Source organism: Colossoma macropomum, unplaced genomic scaffold (assembly GCF_904425465.1).
Source record: "Colossoma macropomum unplaced genomic scaffold, Colossoma_macropomum, whole genome shotgun sequence".
In the NCBI taxonomy this organism is placed as follows: Eukaryota; Metazoa; Chordata; class Actinopteri; order Characiformes; family Serrasalmidae; genus Colossoma; species Colossoma macropomum.
Genome location: NW_023494807.1, coordinates 1887953 through 1912126, shown reverse-complemented (window position 1 = coordinate 1912126; position 24174 = coordinate 1887953). Strand labels below are relative to the sequence as shown.

The following is a 24174-nucleotide window of genomic DNA, read 5'->3' as shown; positions in this document are numbered from 1 at the left end:
GATGCAGTGTATTACAATAACGATAAATATTGCCATATTGCCCAGCCCTAAGTACCTATATGTAATAATAACATGACCCATATGTATTATATACATATGACCTCAGGGCAACACTGAAGATGTGTCATCATGAAAATAATGTTTATTTATTTGAAAAAATGTAAGTAGAAATTCAAATTCAAGGACAAAGGTTTCTACTCGTGTCTAACTGGAAGCCTGTGTAATTTGAAATTAGTCTGAAAAGTCAGATGGCACAACCAGTATATGTCAAATTCTGATGGTTTTACCCTTTACATTTTTTAAACAATGAATCTATGAAGGCTTTTTTTTTAACTTAGCAAAGTCAGGACCCTACCAGCCCTGTTGTTCTCTGGGTTTACTACATGATAATTGTCCTGAAAAATATACAAAAACACACACAAAACACACACACACACACACACACACACAAACCCCACACTCCTTCCTCTCCCTCTAAATAGCTCAGACAGGGCTAACCAGCTCCCTCAGACAGCTTCCAGCACATGGCTACACAAGCCATGTTAATTAGCTACTGCAAGTCCAGGGCTGCACGCTGAAATGATAATGGCTACATACGTCTCTCTTTTCATTTGGGGGGGGGGTTAGTACTGTGGTGAAACATCTCTGGCGGCTTGTCAGTCAACTGGCTCTTAAAGTTTTACTGGCTTATAGGTTTTACACTTCAGTGTATGTTTAGGGCGAACTGTTTAAAGGGCCCATATCATGTAAAACCTAATTTTCCTTTTTTTGATACAACATTTTCATGCAAACATTGTTAAAGTTGCAAAATATACCATTTACTCCTCAGTCTAAATATGCAAACTGTACTAATTTACTGCTTCTGTGATGTCACAAAAAAACAACTCATTGAAGCAGTTTAGGCAGCGTAACTCCGCTCATTCACATTGAAGTTATAAAGAGGGTTTCAGCCAGGAATGCTTTTTGAACAGGGGACAATACAGGGCAGCCAAACAGAACAGGGGTCATTTACATACATCAGTCTTTAAACACAGTAACAAAAATGGTTTGTTTAATTCTGAGGGATAAAAAGAAAAAAAAACGGTCATTTAAAGATTAATTGTTTTGAGTTATACAGCATAGAATTATGGGATATGACAGCAACGGAGAAGTAACCAAGAGTTTTTGGATATTTTTCGTGCAAATTTTGTGCAAAGCTAAACTGAAATGTGTATTTGCATTTTAAAGTGCTTACTTGCAGTATTTTATGCTTATACAGTGCAAAACAAGGTGAATAAATATTTAAATTAATTTATTTTAGTTTACCTTTTGCTTTATACGAATTTTAAAAAGTTCATACTTTAAAATTTACGTTTATTTTTTCCGTATATTAATTAATTTTTTCCATATCCGTCATTGAGCATTATTTTTACAGCTGATATGTGAAAATACAGGAGATTACTGTATTTTAATTCCATCTTATTTCAGCGACATCACAGTAATCTTGTGGTTCAGTTGAGGTCACAGTATACAGTTCTTATTCTTTTACTTTTAATATGGTACAGCAAATTACCGTGGAAGTAATGCAACTAGCACCCAGAAATTTACGGTAATTTTACAGTAAAATATTTACACTGATTTGTAAGTTTCTCAGAACAAAACAGTGCAGTTCCAACAAGCTATATCCGTTTTGTATGAGATTCTTTTAGCGCAGAGTAGCAGCCCTCAGGAAGCAAAGGATCATTAACATTATTAAAGACATACATCAGCATTTTTCAACCTGATCTCTATCTGCTTTGTCTGCATTGTATGGCTGGTTACCACAGACAATCATTCCAACACATTCCCTTGTGCTTTGAACAGAACAGGAAACCTGTTGACTCAAAAAACACATAATAGAAGTCAATGGACAGTTGCTGAACAGGTTTTTCTATTACTAAATACAGGGAGACGTGTCAAAATGATTGTCTGTGGTGATAAACTGTGTGATTTAGACAGAGATTAAATGCTGGAGAATTCCTTTAATGTCTAATTAAATATCACCAGATGAGTTGATACTGTGATATATTTGGAAAATATTGTGACATTGAAATTGTTACCAACCAGCACTATTGTTGTCATAGACTTGTGAAGCTAGTTTGGTTTGTTTGTGACATACTCCTGCAGATTCCCCCCAAAAAGTAAACATTTAAACGCCCTATTTTATGAACACAGCCATCACCCCACTGCACTGCGAAATGACATAGTCGAGGTTTTTAATTCTGTTGTTTACGAATTGCGCGGACATAAACACATCATCTCAGGCTGTTAAATGTGGTGCTTTCTGTCGCCGATTCTTACATTCAGAGGGTGGTGTGTTAGTTTGTGGAGTCTATCTGGCCCCCACTTCAGTGTTTTCGGGGGGTGTAGCACTGGGGCTGCTACTATGTTGTTGTGCAAAATCTGATTGTGGCTTTAAAGAATGTGCTGAATTCTGTCTGCCTTGCCATCACACACATTCCTCTATTTCACAGCAGTGAGCACTACAGCTGTATGATGTACTGGCAAAATACCAGTATTGTGATTATATTGTTATATATTATGAGTGTGATATGCTGGGCAATATAATAAAAAATACTGGCGAATCAATTATGTAACGTTTAAAGTCAACCTGAAATAAAATGGACATTTTTACCTTGTTAATTCTTGTCTTCAGTCATGTTAAGCACAGTCTGCTGACTGTCAGAGTCTGACTCTGACTCTGCTTTGGAATGCCTGCTTTTTTACACTCCAATCCAATCCTGAAGAACAAAATCATGCCCCACCCACAATTACTTACCACCCAAGTAGCCTGTTTCACTTGGAAACATATCATATGAAGAATGAAAACTTGCTGATTTTTCCGGTCTGTGTTGACTTTAAAGATTAGTCTGCATGATTTACACCAAAATGATGGCCAATATTGATTCATTTACCACCACAAATGGTTCATTTATGGATTTATTTCATGCAAACCATAGCAAGACTTTAGTATTCCATGTGAACACTTTGAAACATGATGGGTGATGTGAAATCCTACATTACTGCCACATTTTTTTGTGCTTAGCATAAACGTTACTGTGTTATGTCATCAACTTAAGTGTTAAGGACTGTTGCAAAATTACCAAAAGAAAAAGTGGGTGAACACTTTGTGCAAGTAAGTCAGGGTGTCAGGGATTAAAGAGGAAATCAAATGATTTCTCAAAATTATTGCATAATAAAATGGTTAAGATGTAAACATAGTCTTTCAGAGTGGTTTGCTGTGAAATGCTCCGTTCTAGAGATACTTACTGCTTCACAGTTGTTTACAGTGGGGGTGATAGGAACCAGGCGTCTGAAGTGTTTATTACTTCTTGAAGCTCCCACACTATAAGTTACCACCTGAAATGTTGACGCATTTTTTCTAGATAGTTTTGAGAAAACAATTTATGGTAAAGATGTACATGTATTTTTACTATTACCAATATTACAATATAACTTAGAGGACATGTAGGGTTACTGGTGGATTTGGATAGTAAAGAAAATGGGTATATTTGTGTTGTAGACATGGCAACCCCTGTTCCTATCACCACTGTAAAGAAAAAGTTTCTCTACAGTAAACCATTTTGACTCTTTACACCTCAACATTTTACACCTTTTTTTTTTGGGGTGGAATTTCCCTTTAACGCTTTTTTTCCCTCCACATGAATCTCCAAATGAGAGAACCGGCACAGGCTGTCTGAGAGTGATCAAATGCCATTTACCCGTCTATTCGGTTTTGCTTTGTTTACCATTGTTTCCGCTGAATAATTAAAGGGGAACCCCACCTGTTTTTCAAATTTTCACATAATTAAATGGTTAAGATGTAAACAAAGTCATTCAGAGTGGTTTGGTGGAAATGCTCTGTTCAAGAAAAAACTTACAGAATCAGAATTGATCCCAGTGATGCTGTTAGGAACCAGATGTCTGAAGAGTTTAAAGCTTCCTAAAGAGCTTCCTCACAGATTATTACATAAAATGGTTATGAATACACTGCCTGATGCCTGACAAGTTGTTTTATGATACTTTTGAGAAGGCTTTGGTCTTAAAAAGTGTTTTTTAAAATCCATCATAGTGAAGTGGCACATGCAGGGCGTTATAATGCAAAATATACCCCAAAGAAAACTTATTGTATGTATTTACCACTGTTTTGCGTAAAATGGCTATGTTGGTGTTGAAGATATTACAATCTCTTATCATCGCCACTGTAGAGAAATCTGAGTCGGTGTGTATTTATACAGTGTACCATTTCACATCAGACCACACTGAATGACTGTTTCCACCTCAATGACTGAATTATCCAGAAATTTTGGAAAATCAGTGGAATTCCCTGCAAAGGCCTAAGTCCTTACAAGTAAGCACATGGCTTTCACCTGTGTATTCAGTTTTGCTTAGTTGAACAGTTTCCGCTGAAGAATTGAGTAGCGTATAAAGGTCATATGGACCATGAGCTCCAGCTTCTTCTCAGCAAGTCTGACTGAAGCCGCAGGGAGAGAAGTAGAAGTCATGGAGAGGAGGAGAGTGTTTGACTTGCGGTTTTCAGGCCTGCTGAACAGCGTAATATGTTAATGCGTCTTGACTGAGCTTTAGTTTGCACAGGGATTGGGAAGTGTGATTTAATTTGTAGGCGAGCAGATAACTCACATAGACAACGTGTGTTTTCCGTAGTTTGTGGGGATCCAATGAAAATTCTGATGTGGGATGTTTTGTTGGTTCTCATGAAAAGTTTTTGTTATTTTGTCATTCTTATCTCAAATCTTATGTCAACGTTATCGTAAAAAATGGCTCAGGCATCAGGCAGCGTATTCAGTACCATTTCATGTGATAACCTTTTTTGTCAGGTGACCTTTTAGAGGGAAAAACGTTTCAGTTGTCAGGTTCCTATCACCACCACTGTGAACAATTTAAAGTATATTGAATTACTTTGTTTACATCTTAAATATTTTTAACAGATTTTGAATTTTTTTTTTTGCATAATTAAATGACTAAAGTAAACAAAAAGTAATTTTGAGTGGTTTGATGTGAGAGCTCTGTTCTAAAGAAGTAAAGAGTCAGAATTGTTCACAGTGGTGGTGATAGGAACCAGACGTCTGAAGCTTTTAATGCCTCCAAAATGTCACTTCATGTTCTTTTACATGAAATGGTTATGGATTTTTGACATTGTACCTCTTACAACATAAAAATTTGGATGCAAAGTTATGGCCTAAAGCGTACTGGCTGAGACATACATGCAGAGCATTGTAAGGCAAAATAGTACCCAAAGAAATTTCTACCTCTATTTTCCCCTTTCCAAAATGACATATAAAATTCAGAAGACTCGTTCACTGGTGGTTTTGGATAGTAAATAAAATGAATTTAAAATAAAATATGTCAAATTTGCAGTCATGGCCACCTCTGGTTACTATCACCACCACTGTAATGAAATCTGAATCGATGGGTTTCCCTACAATAAACAGTTTCCCATTAAACCACTCTGAAACTCTGTTTACATCTCAATGACTGAAGCAAGCAAGACTGAACTGTGGTGCAAATTTGAAAAATCAGTGGAATCTTATTCAGTAACTTAATTATGCAGAAATTTGGAAAAATAGGTGGAATTCCCCTTAATCCCCCTTAAGTAATATACACAAATGTTTTGTTTTTTTTTCACTAATTTGCTTACTGAGTTTAAAGGTTAGAAATGGTCATGCAAAAATGAATTATGACTCTTTTTGGACTTTTAACTGACTTCAACTTTAACATAAAAAGACCCTGTTTATTTTAGTGAAAAAAAATAATGGAACATTCCATTTTTGTCACTAACAAAACAATCATAACACTTTTCAATCAAATACCAACTACTTAGGTAGTGATTGTGTCGGTAGTGGCAATTTTAGCTTATTTTGAGCAGAACTCAAAAATGCTAGCTTGTAAATGTCCAGTGAACACAGCTGCGAACAGCTGTACACATATAAAATCATAATTTTCTTATTTAAAAAATGACTTAGTTGCAGAAAATGTGTTTTTGGTAGTAACACTTGTTGATGTTCCACACTGATTTACAGGTTTTGGGACTCTTTTACTTCAAAACAATGGGATCTAACTGGCTCATGTGGCCTTGAGGGGCAGGGATGCAGTCTCACTTTCGGCTCTAAAATGTAGGGGCGTGGCTAACATGAGGCTCCGTCTATGGACTAAACTCTGTATTTCCGTAGTGACATAAAATGTGGCACAGCATTGTTTGAATAATGTTTGAATAAATAGTGTAAGTTTAGGGGTTGGGTTTTGGAACTGACACCTCCCAGTAGAAAGTACCATATAAATTGTTATTTTGTGTATATTTATCTTATTACTATCTCAATTAATGCCTTGGGTTTAAATAGATCACAACATAATTCTTAAATAATTAAATAATCGTAAATATTTAACATCTGAATACTAAATGTTTTTTTTTATATATTTTTTTACTGTAGGACTACAGTTTAAGCTAATTTGGTAGAATGGTCCGTATAGGTCAAAGGAAAACCCTGAAAAAGAGAGTAGTATGATTGTGTGTACGTGTGTGTGTGTGTGTGTGTGTGTGTGTGTGTGTGTGTGTGTGTGTGTGTAGCAGACTGTAACTAGTTGTTATTTCCTGACCACATCCCACTGGAGGTTTGCGCTGTGGGGATGAGGCGCTGCTCATTGTCCTGAGTGTGTAAGACAGGAATGAATGGGGTTATTTAAGGCTGCGAGCACAGCGCTCCTCCACGCTATCATACACACTGTCATCTACATACACTCAGCATGTCCTCATCCATGAGCACGGCCAGACGTTCAGCAATCCAAGCATGAAGATTACTGCACTTTAATTCTTCCATAATCTAACAGCCCACTCTTTCTGAATAGATCAGAATCTATTACACGGAGTTGAGCTTCAAGATGGCATCTGCATTGTAAACAGTATCACTAACACGATTAAGCTTAGAGGCCCCATCCGGGCCAGTTAAGCTTGAGGAGTCATCAGGCCTGTTTGGGCTCCTGAGTGGTGCAGCCAAGCGCTGGCCCTATAGTCAGGAGATCATTAGTTGGATCCCCAGTGATGCCGCAGCCATACGTGGCCAGGAGTACTAGAGCGCGTAATGAGTTGGATGGCCCTCCCTCTCCCCTCTTTACTCTTGTTTCTCACTCACAAACTCTGTGACATCAGCAATGCGGCAACATTACTGCTACGTAGATTTGGGGAAAATATATAATCATGATTTTTCGGTCCAGTATCGCGATGTGATTTAAATGTGATGATTGTATATAAATGAAGGCCTCCTTTTCGCCAAGAAGAGCTGGAGTTCTGAATGGTATGTGCCTGGCAGTTCACATGTGTTCACATGTGTTGTTAGGTTATATTTCCCTAAATAAAACTGATTAACAATGTTGAGTAGTGTAGGATGTAATTAAGATTGCAGCGTTTGGGTTGAAAACTGCTTTTTTGATATAAAATCTTTCAGTCCTGCTGCTCCAGCCAGCACGTGTTGGCCATTCACACAACATTTGCACTGCAGAGCAAAACATCAATGTTCTCCGGACATCATTTTTCCAAATGGAAAAAAAAACATTTGAAAAACAGCTGGCACATTTGTTTCACCCTCAGCAGCAGATTGGGCAATTGTTTCATGACTGGTAGAGCTAAAATGTTAATGCAGCACAAAATGTTTACCTAGTATTTCATTTGATCATGATTTGCAGAGTCAATGTGATGTTATTTAACTTTCTGATACATTTTAATGTGCTTTTCATAGTTTGTTTCAATGTGCAGATTAGGGGTGGGAATCTTTAGGCACCTCACGATTCGATTCGATTACGATTCAGAGGGCTGTGATGCGATTATAAAATGATTATCAATGCATTTCGATGCATCTTTTTTTTTTCTATACAGCATTTCTGTTTTCTCACTGTGTGAGTTCAAGTTTCAAGTTTCAAGTTCAAGTTTCTAGTTTATCATTTGCAATGACACTTCCGCACCTCGCACTTCCGTCAACATTACATTATAAATTTAATATTTAGAAAATCGCTTTTCTGACATTTGTTTATCGATTCAGAATCGTTCATCGCGATGCATCTAAGAATCGATTTTTCCCCGCACCCCTAGTGCAGATGTAGATTTAGCAATATTTAGAGACACGTGTAGAAACAACATTATGAAGTTAAAGTTTCCAAAGATACAGATTGATGGAGACCACATTACTCCCTGGTCCATAAAGTCTATACTGAGATGCAAAACCAGCAGGACAGCGTGAGCAGTGTTTGTTTCTTTGGTAGGACTGTAGCTGATTCTAATGTTTTTAGCATGTATGCTAGAAGAACAGGTGGGTTTTTTGCTTAAAAGCCTTATATTTTCACTTGCAGGGAAAAATGTAAGCTTTGCTTGATTAAACATGATTCTGTGTAAGTGTAGACATGTTTTATGAGTGTATGTACACAACAGTGTAGTGCATCTATTTGGCAGTACAACCAGCTACTAGGTGCACATAGCTAGGACGCAAGATCAGCCGGTTTTGGCCACATCAAAGGCAATTATGTATATATTACAATTAATAGCCTGATAAAATTTCATGATTGTAACAGCCCCTATTTCTCCCTCATAGCTCACTGAAATAAGCTGAGATGTTCTGTTTAAAGTGCACATTCTAAACCTTTAATCCACACCACATTTGTGTTTTAGGTAGACATTTCATTATGATATAAATTTGATTGAAATTTATTGTCATATATACAGTCTCGTTTTGCGGAACAAAAAGGCATAGTTTTTACATCTTTTCAACTGCTATATAATTTAATATGTGATTATGGAACCAGGTTTCAACAGTGTAGCAACAACAGTAATGACTGTAGACGTCTATGAGCTGAAGATCAAAGGCTGCTCTCCACATCATGTCAAGCATAGCTTTACATCATGAGAAAGAAATATGCAGACTTTACTCTCTTGAATTTCAAGCTGGAAGACTTTTAGTCATTTAGGAGGATGAAGTCAGTGTCGAAGAATTTCAGCTGTCTTCACAGTCCCTCATTGTAAGTTTTCAGGACAGAATGTGGCACCAGCAGGTATATCATCAGTCTCAGTCACAGTATGCTTTTCTGAGCACTTTGTGGATATAGTAATACTTAATAAACACTATTTTGAATAATAATAAAAAAAAAAAAACAGCAAAACTTTGAAAAAACTCCACTGGAATTACTACAGTATAGCAATTTGGACCCATCCTGCCAACAACACACCTGACTGGCTTAAATGCATTAACAAGGAAAGACGTTCTGCTAATGAACTTTTGTATGATTTGTTTAAGTAAGTAGAATGATGGAATTTTCAGGCTTTAATGTTTTACAGTTCTACACAATTAGAAAAGATGGTTCTTCAAAAAAAATGGTTCTCTATAGCACCATGGACACTTAAAAATGATTAAAGCGTTCTTTGCATCATGAAAGGGTTCTTCAGATTGACTGAGAATGTGCTGTAGATCATTCTATATAGAACCTTTTTGAAAATGGTTCTATTTTGCACCAAAAAGGGTTCGTCTATTGTAACAAGCTTGACATCGTAACCCATAGAAGATCCATTTTTCAGTGCTATTTAGAACCATCAACTGCACATTCTCCATCAATCTGAAGAACGATTTCGCAATGCAAAGAACCTTTTAATTGTGCAAATCGTTCTTTGAGTGTTCATGGTTCTATATAGAACCATTTTTTTTTTTTACTAAAGAACCTTTGAAGCACTGTCTTTCTTAAGAGTGTATGGTTCTATTCAGAGGCTCTTTGAAAAGGGTCTATATAGCATCAAAAAGGATTCTGGTACTGTTGCGATGTCAAGCTTGTAACAGTAGGAAAAACGTTTTTGGTGCTCTTCTAAAAGGTTCTGTATAGAACCATATACAGTACATTTTAAGAACCTTTTCAAGATGCAGAGAACCTTTTAATCATGCAAAGGATTCTTTGAGTGTTCATAGTTCTATATTGAACCATCGTCTTTACTAAAGAGCCCGTGAAGAACCGTCTTTGTTAACAATGTACTTGTTGGGTTGTTGGGTTGCAGTACTGAGTCAGTGTCCGCTGTCAGTCACCCTGTAAAACCTGACTCTATTCAGAAGTCAGAGCGTTTGGGTCAGATTTAGTCAGAATTGGATCAGAACTTTTCAAACCACGTCATCCGAAAAGAAACTCCAGCTCCATGGCCTGGCTCCAGTGTCTCAAATGCAAAATCAACATTTTATTGATGAAGACATGATGACAGTAGAAGACTTACTCACTCACATCCTTGGAAAACATGTCCTTCACTAAGTTTGGAATACCACACATACTGTCCACACACTTTTAGCCATATAGTGTATGTAAATCTCTGGCCTGGACCACAAAAGGTGCTAAAACAGTTGGCCGTGTGTGTGCGGTGTTCTGATGAGACACACTGTGACTCAGGGTGTATGTGGGTTGTGCCTGTCGCTCCTCTGTGCTGCTAACGGTGCAGCGATGTCTCGGGGCTCATGCGTGTTTTTCCGTCTGATGAATCTTCTTCACGTTGCCTCTCGCTTTCCTTCCTTTTCCACATGATTATAATGAGGATGCGCATTTGTGGCTTGGTCACATAATGAATACCAATCAGCTGCAGAGTCACAGTAGCTGAGGAACTGAGCCAAAATACATTAAGATGTGGCGTTTGAATGTGAGCATGTGTCTATGTTTATCATTTGCACTGCCACTGGATATAAATCACTTGTTTTTCCTTTTTTATTGTGAAGCAGATGACAAAGCTCAGCTGTAATTGGCTTAAAGACGTGTTGACAGTTGCTGTGTATATTCTGTGTAATAAAACAAGGAGTCACCCTCCGGTGCTGAACTGCACTGCACGCTGCCGCTGTACCTTTGGTGGCCGGCCTTTTGAGCCCGGTAGAAAAGACTGCTGTATAAAAAACTGCTTAAACGTGTTTTGATCACGCCCTGCGTGGACACCTGTACTACATTGTTCAGACAGGATGATGGTAATTAGCATGACAGCTCGTCATGACGTAGCTCCAAAAGAATTTAGTCACTTCAAGAAATCTGCTCTTTCCTGTGGATTGATGTTGCACAATACAGAGCTGCCGGAACCATGGGGGGCACGTGGGCATTTGACCCACCACCTTTAAAGTGCTGGGGCGACGACCCATCAGGACGCTTACATAAAATTAAAACCCTCCGCTTTCCCTAAACTTCATGGAGCGCTGACAGACACAAACTTTCCTACTGTGTTTACATCTTTATGCTTTAATTATACAGAAATGTTTAACAAAATCTGTGAAATTTGCCTTTAACTAAACTTATAATAGTAAGTTAATAGAACCGTAATCTGTCTTACAACCTCTTAACTTCCTATATGAAGTTGTAAATTTAAAATATATATCAGCCAATTAACTGACTTTAATTTAAACATCAAATCATTTTTTACTAAATAAAAATTAAAGATAAATTTGTAATTTAGGGCTGTCATCTGTAATTCGTAATTGAGTAATCAGAACACTCGTTTTGATGGATAAAGTACATGGGGAAAAAAGCCTGACAATCAAAATTAAAGAAAAACATAATCAAGGAAGCATGTAAAACATTTTATATATAAAAAAAATCAAAATCGCTGTGATACAAACACATATAAATGTAAATCAGGCCCTGTTTTTAGGGAAGAGTAGAAGAATGGAAAATATGCATTATTATTATGCGTATGACCAACTAATCACTGTTGCTTCATCATGAATAATCTTTTTCAAATAGAGTAATTGTGTTTAATTGATGAATTATCATTAGTCCTAGTCAAAAACGCAGGCCTACGTTGAAGCATGTCGCATTATTGGTATTTTAATATGTTGCGAAGTGTTGAAATATGTAATAATATAATCATAATGCTTGTACTTCGTTCATGTCATTCAGTCCTACTGATGGAAATGGAAAATGAAAGAAACCGGCCGTTCTCTGTGCTTTCGGCTACGTGAACAGAACTTTGCCATTTTATTGTTGACCTTTCCACATGATCAACAGAGCACAGAGTAGAATATCATCAGTGGAAAAATCCCTTGTATAATAAGCTTTTCAGCCGTTGCGTTTTCTTATGCTTGTGGATCAGGCGCAGGAAATGAATGTTGGGTTCTCTGTTCTTTCCCTCTCTCCTCATGTTTCCTCAGATGACTTTCAGTGGGACTGTATTTTCCCACATGGAATTTAGAGCAACCAAAAGCATATGGAGTTTCCTATAATGCACACTGATACTCACTGACCACCTACCTTGTATCTACACTTATTGATCAGTTTAATATAAAATAGAATTTCTTAGCCCCCCCTTTAACCTGTTCATCAATGGTCAGGACCACCACAGAGCAGGTATTATTTGAGGGGGGGCATTCTCAGCACTACAGTGACACTGATCCAAGACCGTATATAAAATAAGCCAAAATGGTGCATTCCTATTGAAGTCAATGGGACAGAGTTCCTGTCTGCTTAAGTGGGTGTGTCACCTTGGATCTTCTTCTTCACATCTCCTCTGTCTCCCAGGGCAACAAAAACAGCCTGTGTGACCCCACAGCCAGCTGAACAGGCCCGAAACAAAGTGTTTTTAAATGTCCTTACTTAAAATCAGCTCATCAGAAAATAGTTATCTATCTATCTACCTACCTACCTACCTACCTACCCACCAATCTGCCTACCTACCTACCTACATACCTACCTACCTGTCTTCAACCCCATTTCCAAAAAAGTTGGGATGCTGTGAAAAATCTAAATAAAAACTAAATTCAATGATGTGCAAATCATTTAAACCCTATATTTAATTGAAAATAGTACAAAGACAACAAATCAGATGTTGAAACTCAGAACTTTTATTGTTATTTGAAAAATATATGCCCATTTTGAATTTGATGCCAACAACACGTTCCAATAAAGTTGGGACGGGGGCCTGTTTACCACTGTGTTTCATCACCTCTTCATTTAACAGCACTCTGTAAGCGTTCGGGAACTGAGGAGACACTGCTGTAGTTTTGAAAGTGAAATGTTTTCCCATTCTTGCTTAACACAGGATTTCAGCTGCTCAACAGTTCGGGGACTCCTTTGTCATTTTCTTCATTTTATATTGTGCCAAATGTTATCAGTAGTGACCGGTCTGAACTGCAAGCAGGCCAGTTTACTGCCTGGACTCTTTAAATACAGAGCCATACTGCTGTAAAACATGCAGAATGTGGTTTGACATTGTCTTGCTGAAATAATCAAGGCCTTCTCTGAAAAAGACGTCGTCTGGATGGCAGCATATGTCGCCAAAACATGTATATATTGTTCAGCATTAATGGTGCCTTCACAGATGAGCACATCACTCATGCCATGTGCACTAATGCCCCCCTATACAATCATTAATACTGGCTTTTGAACTGTGCACTGATAATAAGCTGAGTGGTCTTTGGCCCGGAGGACACAGCGTCCATGAGTTCCAAAAAGAATTTCAAATGTTGATTCATCGGACTACAGGACACTTTTCCACTTCGCCTCAGTCCATTTTAAATGAGCTTGGGCCCAGAGAAGGTGGCAGCATTTCTGGATCCTGTCTATATATATTGTTTCTTCTTTGCATTTAAGAGTTTTAATTAGCATTTGTAGATGCAGCGACAAACTGTTTTCACAGACAGTGTTTTTCAGAAGTGTTTCTGAGCCCATGCAGTGATTTCCACTACAGAATCATGTCTGTTTTTAATGCAGTGCTGCCTGAGGGCCCAAAGATCACGGCCAGCAAATACTGTTTTTTGGCCTTGTCCCTTACATACAGAGATTTCTCCACATTTTCAGAATCTTTTAATGATATTATGTACTGTAGATGATGAAAAGCAAAAGTTCTTTCCTATTTTACGTTGAGAAACATTATTCTTGAATTGTTGCACTATTTGCCTACGCAGTCTTTCAGAGTGGTGAACCCCTCCTCATCTTTACTACAGAAAGACTCCGCCTCTCTGAGATGCTCATTTTATACCCAATCATGTTACTGACCTGTTGCCAATTAACCACCAGGTGTTTTTTAAGCATTACACAACTTTACCAGCTTTTTGTTGCCCTCGTCCCAACTTTTTTGGAACGTGTTGTTGGCATCAAATTCAAAATGGGCATATATTTTTCAAACTAAACAATAAAATTTCTCAGTTTCAACATTTGACATGTTGTCTTTGATGAAATATAGGGTTTAAATGATTTGCACATCATTGCATTTTGTTTTTTATTTGTATTTTTCACAGCGTCCCAACTTTTTTGGAAATGGGGTTGTATCTATTTAAGTGTTTTTTTCCTAATATGTTATATACAACAAATAAACACTAATGGTGTATTAAGTGTATTCTCTGTACTTATTTTTTTTACTTTTTTTTACTTTTTTTAATTGTTATATACATTGTGTGGCCAAAAGTGCATCTAAATGGACTCTCACTATAAAAATGGTTTCTCACTATAAAAGAAAGCAGCAGGAAAATTTAAAATACAAATTACTATCATTGCAACCTGAATCACTGAAGAATTGAAACATAGATTTAAATTAGTGAGCTAAAGTTGTTTTCATTGTTTTGTGTTTTAGATTAGGGGTCCTGTTCATGGTGGAAACCAACAGCCTGGTGTAGTGGAGCAGGGGGAACACTCTCTGGCCTCTCTGGAGTCTCTGGAGGCCATGTCTGAGGGGGAAGCCCCTGCCGCCTTCATGAGGGGCAGCCGTGCCAGGGCCAGCCTCCCTGCGGTCAAATCCAGCAACCACACCAAGGACCGGTCATTAGGTAACATATCACTCCTGTCTACTTACACAGCTTATTTAAAATTTTGAACCTCCAGTACATCATGAGAAATCTTCACTTAAAACCTCTTGATATTCGCAGACCTTCTATTCCATTACTTATATGACTTAATAACAGGTCAGTCAGTTTGTATTGTTCGCTGTGTAGTTACCAAATAATTTGGCTCAGACCTGTGGAGTTTCGCCACAAACTTGTCAAACCATGTCTTTATGGAGCTCGCTTTGTGCACAGGGGCTCAGTCATGCTGGAACAGGATAGGCCTTCCCAAGTTGGGGAAGTTGGAAAGTTGGAAGCATACAGTTGTCTAGTGGAGCATTATAGTGATGGTGAAGGGTGGATCATTGCTCCAGATAACGTTTCACAGCTGCAGAGTCCAGTGGTGGTGTTCTTTACACCACTCCAGACGACACTTGGCGTTGTGCATAGTGAACTAGATTTAACGTCACTATGCATAGGGTTGTTAACATGGGATATTTAAAATAACGAAAGAATGCGCTAATCTATATTGATTACTACCCAAGACATATATGTGAGTTACACTCACAGATAACTCTTTATCTGTGAGTGTTAGATATGCTAATGACCAAATCTCTGCCCATTACTAATGAAATTAACATGCCCAATTTTATTGGCATGCCCTATGATTAAAGGTTCCTAAGTGGGACCAGGAAAAATCTTGATTTGCTAAGAACCTTTGCATTATGTGGAAGCCCTTTAAAAAGTTCTTCTATTGCATCATTTAGAAAAAAAAAAAACTTTTTTTGCCAGTTTTAAGAATGTAGACAATGTCCACCTGGTGCTAGCTTATCTTATTTCTTTCTGCAGGCCCCCTAGTGGCCATTTCACCAATAGAATGGAAATGGACTCATATTTACATTAATGTAGTAAGATTAATTGTCAGATCAATTGGGACATTGTTGGATCTCTGTTTGTGAAATGTTGCGTTGAGCTGCTAGTGAGCAATGGAAGTGAAAAGGGAGAGTTGAGAACCCCCTTCTATGAAAACAAGTCACAGCTCTCCACCACGACGGTCATGCTGCAGTGAAATGGACAGCACAGCTGTAGCTTTCTTCCACAGCTTAATGTCCTCATTAAGAACTCCCTTGAGCAGGTATTCCTTAAAGAAAGAACAGACCTATATAGCTAATATACACAGTAGTCTTTAAGATACACCAAAAAATATGGCTATGTTTCAAAGCAAGGCAATTATTTGTATTCTACCCATGTGAAATCTGTTATTTTAGTGGTCTTCAGGCTGCTGACCGGTACACAACTGACACATGTTACCCATTTGGAGTGGAAGCTTGGAATAGCTGTGATTTAGCTTTAAAATGTCAGAGGTTTACTTGCGGCTGAAGGCGAGCCGCTGAGATCCTGCTGAGGTTTCTTTAATGGACTGGCAGCTCTGCACACGTCACATAGCGTCCACTTAGCTGATACTGCTGTTAATAAAATACGGCTTTAAATGGATAATTACATGGTAAGCCCTGAGCTTGGCCATTATTAAGTCTCAGACTGAAGAAAGGACTCATATTGAGCATTTATTTTACTTGCATTGGTCTACTTATTCGCCTGTGTGTAGGTAAGAATGAGTGATACAGCCAAAATATAACATCACCATGCATGAAAACCTGGTGATACTTGATATCTATGACGATATTTAGAACTATAAAGCTCTAAACCTCGTTAAAAAGTGCTTTTGAAGGGGAACAAGGGGAAAAGTCAAGCATTTGGTAAAAATAAAATTATAAAATATTACATAATGGGATGACATCTAATCAGCTTCCTGAATTTATGCAGCTTACGCAGTTACTATGCATGGGCTGTTGTTTACAGGCTCTCTATAACTCAGTACTGATGATATATCAGCATATCTGGGCATCTATAAGTCTGTAGAAGTCTCATCTTCATCTGGTTGCTGTTACAGAGTTAAGTGCTCTACTCAAAACCACTTCTCTCCAAACATTTCACCGACTTGGCAAACGGTTGCTTATTCTACATTCCTTACAAACCTCATTTTTATGAAGTGCCCCACATGACATGATATAGATCTGAAACATGCTTCGGCTGTCAACCATGAAGGTTACATCCAGTGGTGTAGTGATGTGTGGATAGGTGGGTGTGCCTTCTTACAGAGTATCATTGTTGACAACCAAACTAAGCAGCCACAACTTAGTTTTTGTTTGAAACTGATGCTGTTTTCTACAGAGCCCGTTCATTTCTGTGGACTGTACTAAACCACACTGAGCTGCTAAGAGATCTTAACAAATATAGTCACAAATGGCAATCTGCGGGGGCCAGGCAAGATCCCGCCATTACTTGGCTAAGGAGCCAGTATAGGCCATTTAGCCGACAGAACACAAATAATGGGTAATCAAAATTTAAAATAGCCTTAACAGATGATATCTGCCATATTTTGTATAAAATAATCTTCAGACTGTGTTATGACAAGCGACAGATTTTTGGTTAATTGTTTGGTTTTGGATATACTGGCAGGTTTCTGAAGTCGTAACTGCGTGTTTTTTCAAACAATAAAACATTTAGAATCTGTTCCTTTAAAAGAATTTCTCTGCAGACAAATAATTAGCACAAATTTGCAGTAACTCTGTGTAACTATATGTACCTCTGTGCAGGTGTTTTATACCTTCAGTATGGAGAGGAGACCAGGCAGATGCTCATGCCCAATGAAGTCACAACTGTGGACACGGTCAGAGCTCTGTTCGTCAGTGCCTTCCCCCAGCAGCTCACCCTGAAGATGCTGGAGTCTCCCAGTGTGGCCATCTACATCAAAGACCATGCACGCAACGTCTACTACGAGCTCACAGACATCCGGTGGGTGTCCTGTTTACCTCCCAAAGCTTTATTCACAGTTAAAACAAACATGCTGGGTGGACGACATCATCATATGTGCATCATGATACTTTTCCAGCCTTTTGGTGCCCCTGTCCCAAATTTTTTGAGATGCGTTGCTGCCATCAAGCTCTAAATGAGTTAATATTTTTTATGAAATGGTAAAACATCTGATATGTGTTCTATGTTCTATTGTGAACAAAATATGGATCTCTGTGATTTGCAAATTATTTCAATCTGTTTTTATTTAAATTTTTTCACATTTTACACAACGTCCCAACTTTTGGAATTGGGGTTGTGTTCAAAGTCCACACAATCTCGCAAAAAATATATAAATATTCTTGTTTTTTACAATAACAAAATAGTGGTATTGCAAGTTACTAGCACACCTTACTACCGATATTATAATAGGTTGTTGTTCAAAATAACCACATTACACACTGTAACACATTTTTAAAGAATTTGCCGTGCTTTATTACTAGCTCTATTAGTACGACGAGGCTCAGAGCACTAAAACTGATCTTGAACAATGGGGAAGGCTTTATAAAATATGTCCAGGAGGGAAGGGGCTCAAGCCCCCCCCCATCAATGCATGTATCTGTTGAGCAATGTAGCAGTTCTGAAATTTCAGAAGGCTTTAGATTGAAGGCTCATATGGATGATAATTGCAAAGTACAAGATGATATGTCCTCAGAGATCTAAATGCACGCACTGGCCAATCACGGGGGTTATCTAAGTGTGTTCAGCTGCTCTGTGATGTTGCAGCAGTTGGAAGAGGTGTGGTGGCTGCTTCACATGTTTCAGAAGAAGGACGTGCCTTCACACTCCTAAATTAGCCAGCCTGTAGGATAGAGCAGAGTCATGCAGCGAGTGGGAAATGGCAGTGACTAACACTGGGGAGATAATTGGGCCAAAGTTTAAAAATGCAGTTAAAAACTAATTGTGACAAAGATTTTCTCAGCTTTTGCCGTAGAGCTCATACGGGCCCACACAGAGTTTGTAGTCATGCGATTCGCAGTAGATTCAGTTCTTCAGTAGACGGGAAAATATGCGGTGGAAGCTTTTTAACCGCTTGAGCGCACTGAGATAATATATAGCTAATTTGGGCCCATCAGTCACTAATCAATGAAGGAAGTAAGGCAGTTACACTGAAAAAACAACCTCAGGCCTGTTTAGCAAGGCCTTGTGCAAAGATCCGTGCACATACTTGTGTCAGAATCAAAATATTGCAGGTTCTCTCTGTCTTACTTAGTTACAGTTAAAAAGGCATGCACCCCTGTTGAGCCAGTTAGCCAACAAGCTAACTTGGCTAAAAATTAGCGATGGCTTGTTGGGGAGAGGTTAGCATGATCTGTTTTCAGACAGAATCATTGGGAACAATGGGCTTCAGTATTTTTTGGGAGTGGAGACACAACCAAAAGCCTGATTTTAGGTGTAATAACAGAGTATATACACCAAATATGTTAGCCTAGTATGCTACATTTATCTTGGCTTGTAGGTTTTTGAAGGCTTTATAGAAAGCACAAAGCAAAATAACGGTTACGTTGTCCTGCTCAGGCCATTTCTGCTTGACCAATGAGTAGTACACGTTTAAAATACTGTTTTAAACGTGGTTAAGTTCTGTTAGGTAGCCCAGTGGATCTCCGTTAACCTTTTTGACCTGTGATCCCCAAAAATACAGGTTGGGGTTCGCGATCCCTTCACTCTGAACTCAACCTGACTCACCATTATTTCAGAGCACTTAAAGATTTTGCAGTCCACTTCTGTTGCTATTATGCTATATTGTTACCTCTGCTGCTAGCTTATGAGGCTAAGATTTATATTATCTCACACAATACTTACTAAAACCCATGGAAAATGGCATTGCCGACCATAAATAAGTAAAACAATATTCTGTTATCTATTATGGCAGGATTTCTGGAAGTGTCGTTGCATTGTAGGCTAGTAATTACAGAAAAGGAAGAGATTAGCTTCATGTTGAAAAGATGCTTCCTTAGCATTATAATGCAGACTTTTTTTGCTATAGCTTAACAATTTCACCAGTGACAACCCAATGTATTTGGTGTGGGAGGTTAATTAATTAATTAATTCATTCATTCATTCATCTTTAACCCCTTAATCCAGCTAGGGTCAAGGTTGGTGTGGGAGAATTTATAGGAAAATAGTTTTCACAAATGTTATCCAAAATAAAGACCTTTGTGCTCTTCTGACAACCATCCCATGCATTTGGCACATCAGGCACAGATTTGCCAGTAATACTTATCAGTATCTCTCGTTTGTCTCTTCTGTATCTCATGCTTTCTTTTTTTGTCTAATGCTGTTTTTTGAGGAATCTTGAGCAATGAAAATTTCCTCTGCATTTACATGCATGGCCTGGCATTACCGGTCTAATTTAAAGTATAGTAACTGCTCGTCCACACAATATATCATCGCTGTCAGATCAAACAGACCTTGTATCTCCATGTGTGTCCTTTTTTATGGTCAATTGTAAATTACCATTTACATTGTGTTAAAATTTCATGATCAGGAAGGCGATACAAATGCTCTCAATTACTTGTTCCATTCATTTCCATTCAAAGTTAAGAAGATTTTTTTCTGCTTTTGGGAAGCTACTAGTTTGGAGCTGCAAGGTTTTGTCATGATAGCAATAACATAAATAGAAATAACAGATAGTATTCGGAAAAGCCAGAAAAGTGTCCCGCAGCCATGTTGTTGACCAATAAAATGCATGATGAGTATGAGCAGTCAATGCTAGCTGTGCCTTCCAAATCAAGATATGAAAAAAAAGTCAGTTTGATTGGAGATGATTGATCTGTACCAAATCAATCAGTCCTAATTAAAGTGTTATTGCCTGCAATAACATATCCAGTCCTCTATAATTACCTTGTAACACTGCATCAGAGAAAACATTGCTGGTATACAAATTGTTAGAATCATGTAACAGTTGGAGATATTCTGTCTTTTGCACCATCAGCTACTCCATTACTCACAACAGTGCATAATAGCTACGAACGGTTACGGTTAATCTTTGTTAGCTTCACAATAGTTTGTTATGTGAGCCCTGCCGATGCTCCGGTGTTCATTGTGTAGCTAAAGATTAAAGTTAGACCTAAATAGTCAACGTTAACATAGAGTCGATCATCAATCAGCGTCAGTTGTCAATTGTGAACCATTCTCAAAACTCTAAAATGATCAAGGGCAAAACTACAAACTACTACAAAACTACAAACTACAAAAAAACTACTTCACCTTTCACCTGACTGTCTACTTAGCAAACTTTGGTGGGAGATGGTTGAGAGTTTTTCCTGTTTATTTGCTGGCTCAGTTCTTCAGCCTTTTTCCCTTCACTACATCCTACAGCCAGGATAAACCTGTACATCACTTGGTTTTTGTTGTTGTTGTTACTACAGCAATGACCCACACAACACACCACAGCTATATTTTATCTGTCAGGACACTTTATTAACTAATTTCATACAATCAGTGGCTCTACGAGTGCCGCCGTCGCTGCGGTCGGCGCTGATATGCCAACAATATGGTGGCAGTGACAAGTGTGACGTTGATCAAATACTATCTACAAAGAAAAGAGAAGGCAAATTATTTCTAAGATAAATATTGCTTTGGAGTGCCTTTGGTGAAGACACGTGCTGAGGGGGCACAGTGTTCGTCTAGGCCGGGTCTGGCCTCCTAATGCCCACGCACGACGAATGGGTTAGTTCTAACTTGAGTGCTAACTGGCTTCTAACTTTCACTCTAAATTAGCATGTCTAGCATATTTGCCTGAAGTCTTCATTTAGCTGCGGGATGGGGTGTGTGTGAATGTGTGTGTGTGTGTGTGTGTGTGACTGCGTGCAGACTGCTGGGTGTTTCCCTTATACACACCCTCCACCATACTGGCCCCTGCAGCTCACTTACGAGTCAACAGGAAAGCTCAGGGAGAGCAATCCATCACACCAGCATGTGTGTGTGTGTGTGTAGGTGTGTGTGCGTGTGTGTAGGTGGGTGTGCGTGTGTGGGTGTGGGTGTGTGTGTGTGTGTTTTAACAAGGGAGCGGGGCTTGGCTCTTTATCAGGTTAGAAAGTTATGGGGAACAAACTTGTGTCAACATGCCCCGTGACCTGTCTGTCAAAATGAGAGCTGTTATTTTTGGTGCGATTTGACAGGCGTGAACATGCAAGCATTTGGACGAATTGTCGGTTTCACATTTAGAGCTTCATTGACGTATTTACAGCGAGATCTCTGTGCATGTTCGGAGTTAATGCTATCAAAGGTTTTGAAATAAGTTTACGTAATAGTGATCTAGTCACTGGAATCCTAACCAAGACCGGTTTTGTATACGATGGAGCCATAAATAATGCCACACCGAGTTATTCTCCTGATTTATGTTGTGCACGCTGACCTGCAGCTTGTGTTGTGTTTACAGAAACATCACACCACACTCCTGCCTGAAGCTCTACCACAAGGACCCCGCCCAGGCCTTCAATCACACATCCAGAAGCAACAACGGAGACGCTAGGGTAAGTAGAGACAGTGTTGGGGAGGGGGGGAGGGGGGGTATGGCGAAAATCATGACTCATGACACATTTTTACAATACATCAATGATATGTACCACAATATTTTGACACAATGTACTGCCAGAACTACTAGTAGTGCTAGAAATTTTGTGTACAGTGACTTTCGTTCAACATTTCGCATACTTTATGCACTAAATTCAATTAAACAGGATTAATTAGGCTTGCAAAAATTAAATGTAGTGTATTATGTAATGTCACATTACAAAAGGTTAGGACTGACTTGTGTAACATGCAGTTGTATTACATAAACAGTTACATAAAGAAAATCTCTTTACACATTTTACCCCTTATCCCATTCATAGCCAGTCGGCCAAGACACAGTGATGCAAGAAGGTGTTTTGATAAGTTGGTGTTTGAATAAGCTGCATATACATAACATGAACGATGATGTCATACAAAATGATTTGTTCTTTTTTCGCTTGAATTTTTTCTTGGTTATTTCCATCTAACAGAATGTGTAAACTGGGCGGTCATAATCTTGGGTAGCGCTTGTGTAAGCAGTACCCTCATCATTCACTTGACTGATGTGGTTTGTCCTGTCCACAAAGCTTTGACAAATCCATGCCTCCCTCTGTTTAAGTCTTGGCAAGCAAAAGTTCACAACCAAGTGAAAGTGAACAACAAAACAAACAAAGCGAGCTAAAAAAGCTACCTCATCTGCCTGTCTGTCATCTTTCTGTTCATTCATTTCTTTACCCGGTCATGCCAGTACTTCCTGGATGCACCTGCAGGAGTAAAGTGAATAAGAGCCTCGTTTAAAGGTGCAATTTGTCAGATTTTCAGTTTAAAACATTCCACAATTAACTAAAATTCTCAACAGAATGTGAAGAAATAATAGTTATGATATTGTGTCAGAGATGTCTGCTGAGGTTAGCATGCTAACCAGCTAGCCCTGGCTTGGCCTGTCTCATGATACCACTTTGTACCTCAAGAGGTGATAGTGAGTCACTGTAGTGTCAAGTCTGCCATTAGTTCAACATGAGAGGATGAAGGAGTAGAACTGCCTCAAGCGCATATTCTAACCTTTTGTCAATCAGGTTAAAGGTACCACCCACAGTTAGACCATTTAAGGACAGGTAGCCAGTGACAGGAACAGTAAACGCACCGTTAGCTGAAGCTTTTGGCAAGCGACCATTATCACCACCGCCGCGCGCAGAGAAACCACGTTTGGCAGCAAAGAAAAGGAAGTGACATAAGTAGAAATAAGAGTCAACACTGACATTGCTTTCCACCTCTGGAGACAGCTCTTGGAGAGTAATAGGATAAGGTTTGACGCTGAACTCGCAACATTTCTTCTAGACTGGTAAGGAGGAGGAGGGAAGAGGTCGTGGGGAGGTGCTGGAACCTATAACAGGGCTCAGTGGGTGGAAGGCAAGAAACATCCTGAGCCATCACAGCGCAAACACACACATTCACACCTAGGGGCAGTTTAGCATCTCCTGTTCTCTTGACTGTGGGTGGAAACATGCAAACTCCTCACAAAAAGGTCGCTGGTTGACCGGGTGGGGAATCAAACCCAGGCCCTTCATGCTGTGAGGCTACAGTGCTACGCACCATGCTGCCCCTAGGAGTGAAGAGGGGCAACTTTGTGGTCATATGCTGCCCCCAGTTTGTTTGGTGTGTGAAGTGTGACTTCGACAGGTTGAGTCATCTTACATATTGTTCTTTTACGATGCCGACTCGTGAACATAGTGTAGTAATACACAACACTAACTGTATATGTAGAGCCCATTTAACTCACCTTTCCCTGCTCACACTGTTGTATTTAGTTCTGCTTGAGCAGCAGGATGAGAGTGTGGGACTGAGAGATGTCAATCAGACATGCTCATCAGAATATTAGGCCACGCCCACATCATTCTTAGATAGATACGATCAGCGTTTTTTTAAGCCTTGTTTTATTAAAATTTCTATCTTGTTCATTCAAACTTTGATGTATGTTTAATATAAT

At 38.8% G+C, this 24174-nt stretch overlaps 1 protein-coding gene across 1 annotated transcript in view; it reads left to right on the top strand.

The window, feature by feature from the left end:
• Positions 1–24174, top strand: part of si:ch211-207d6.2 (sickle tail protein homolog) — a 144422-nt gene that overhangs the window by 75945 nt on the left and 44303 nt on the right. The window contains exons 3-5 of the mRNA XM_036555875.1: positions 14591–14783; positions 17435–17633; positions 22075–22168. Of these exons, the coding sequence (XP_036411768.1) occupies positions 14591–14783; positions 17435–17633; positions 22075–22168 (486 nt within the window). The remainder of the gene's footprint in view (positions 1–14590; positions 14784–17434; positions 17634–22074; positions 22169–24174) is intronic.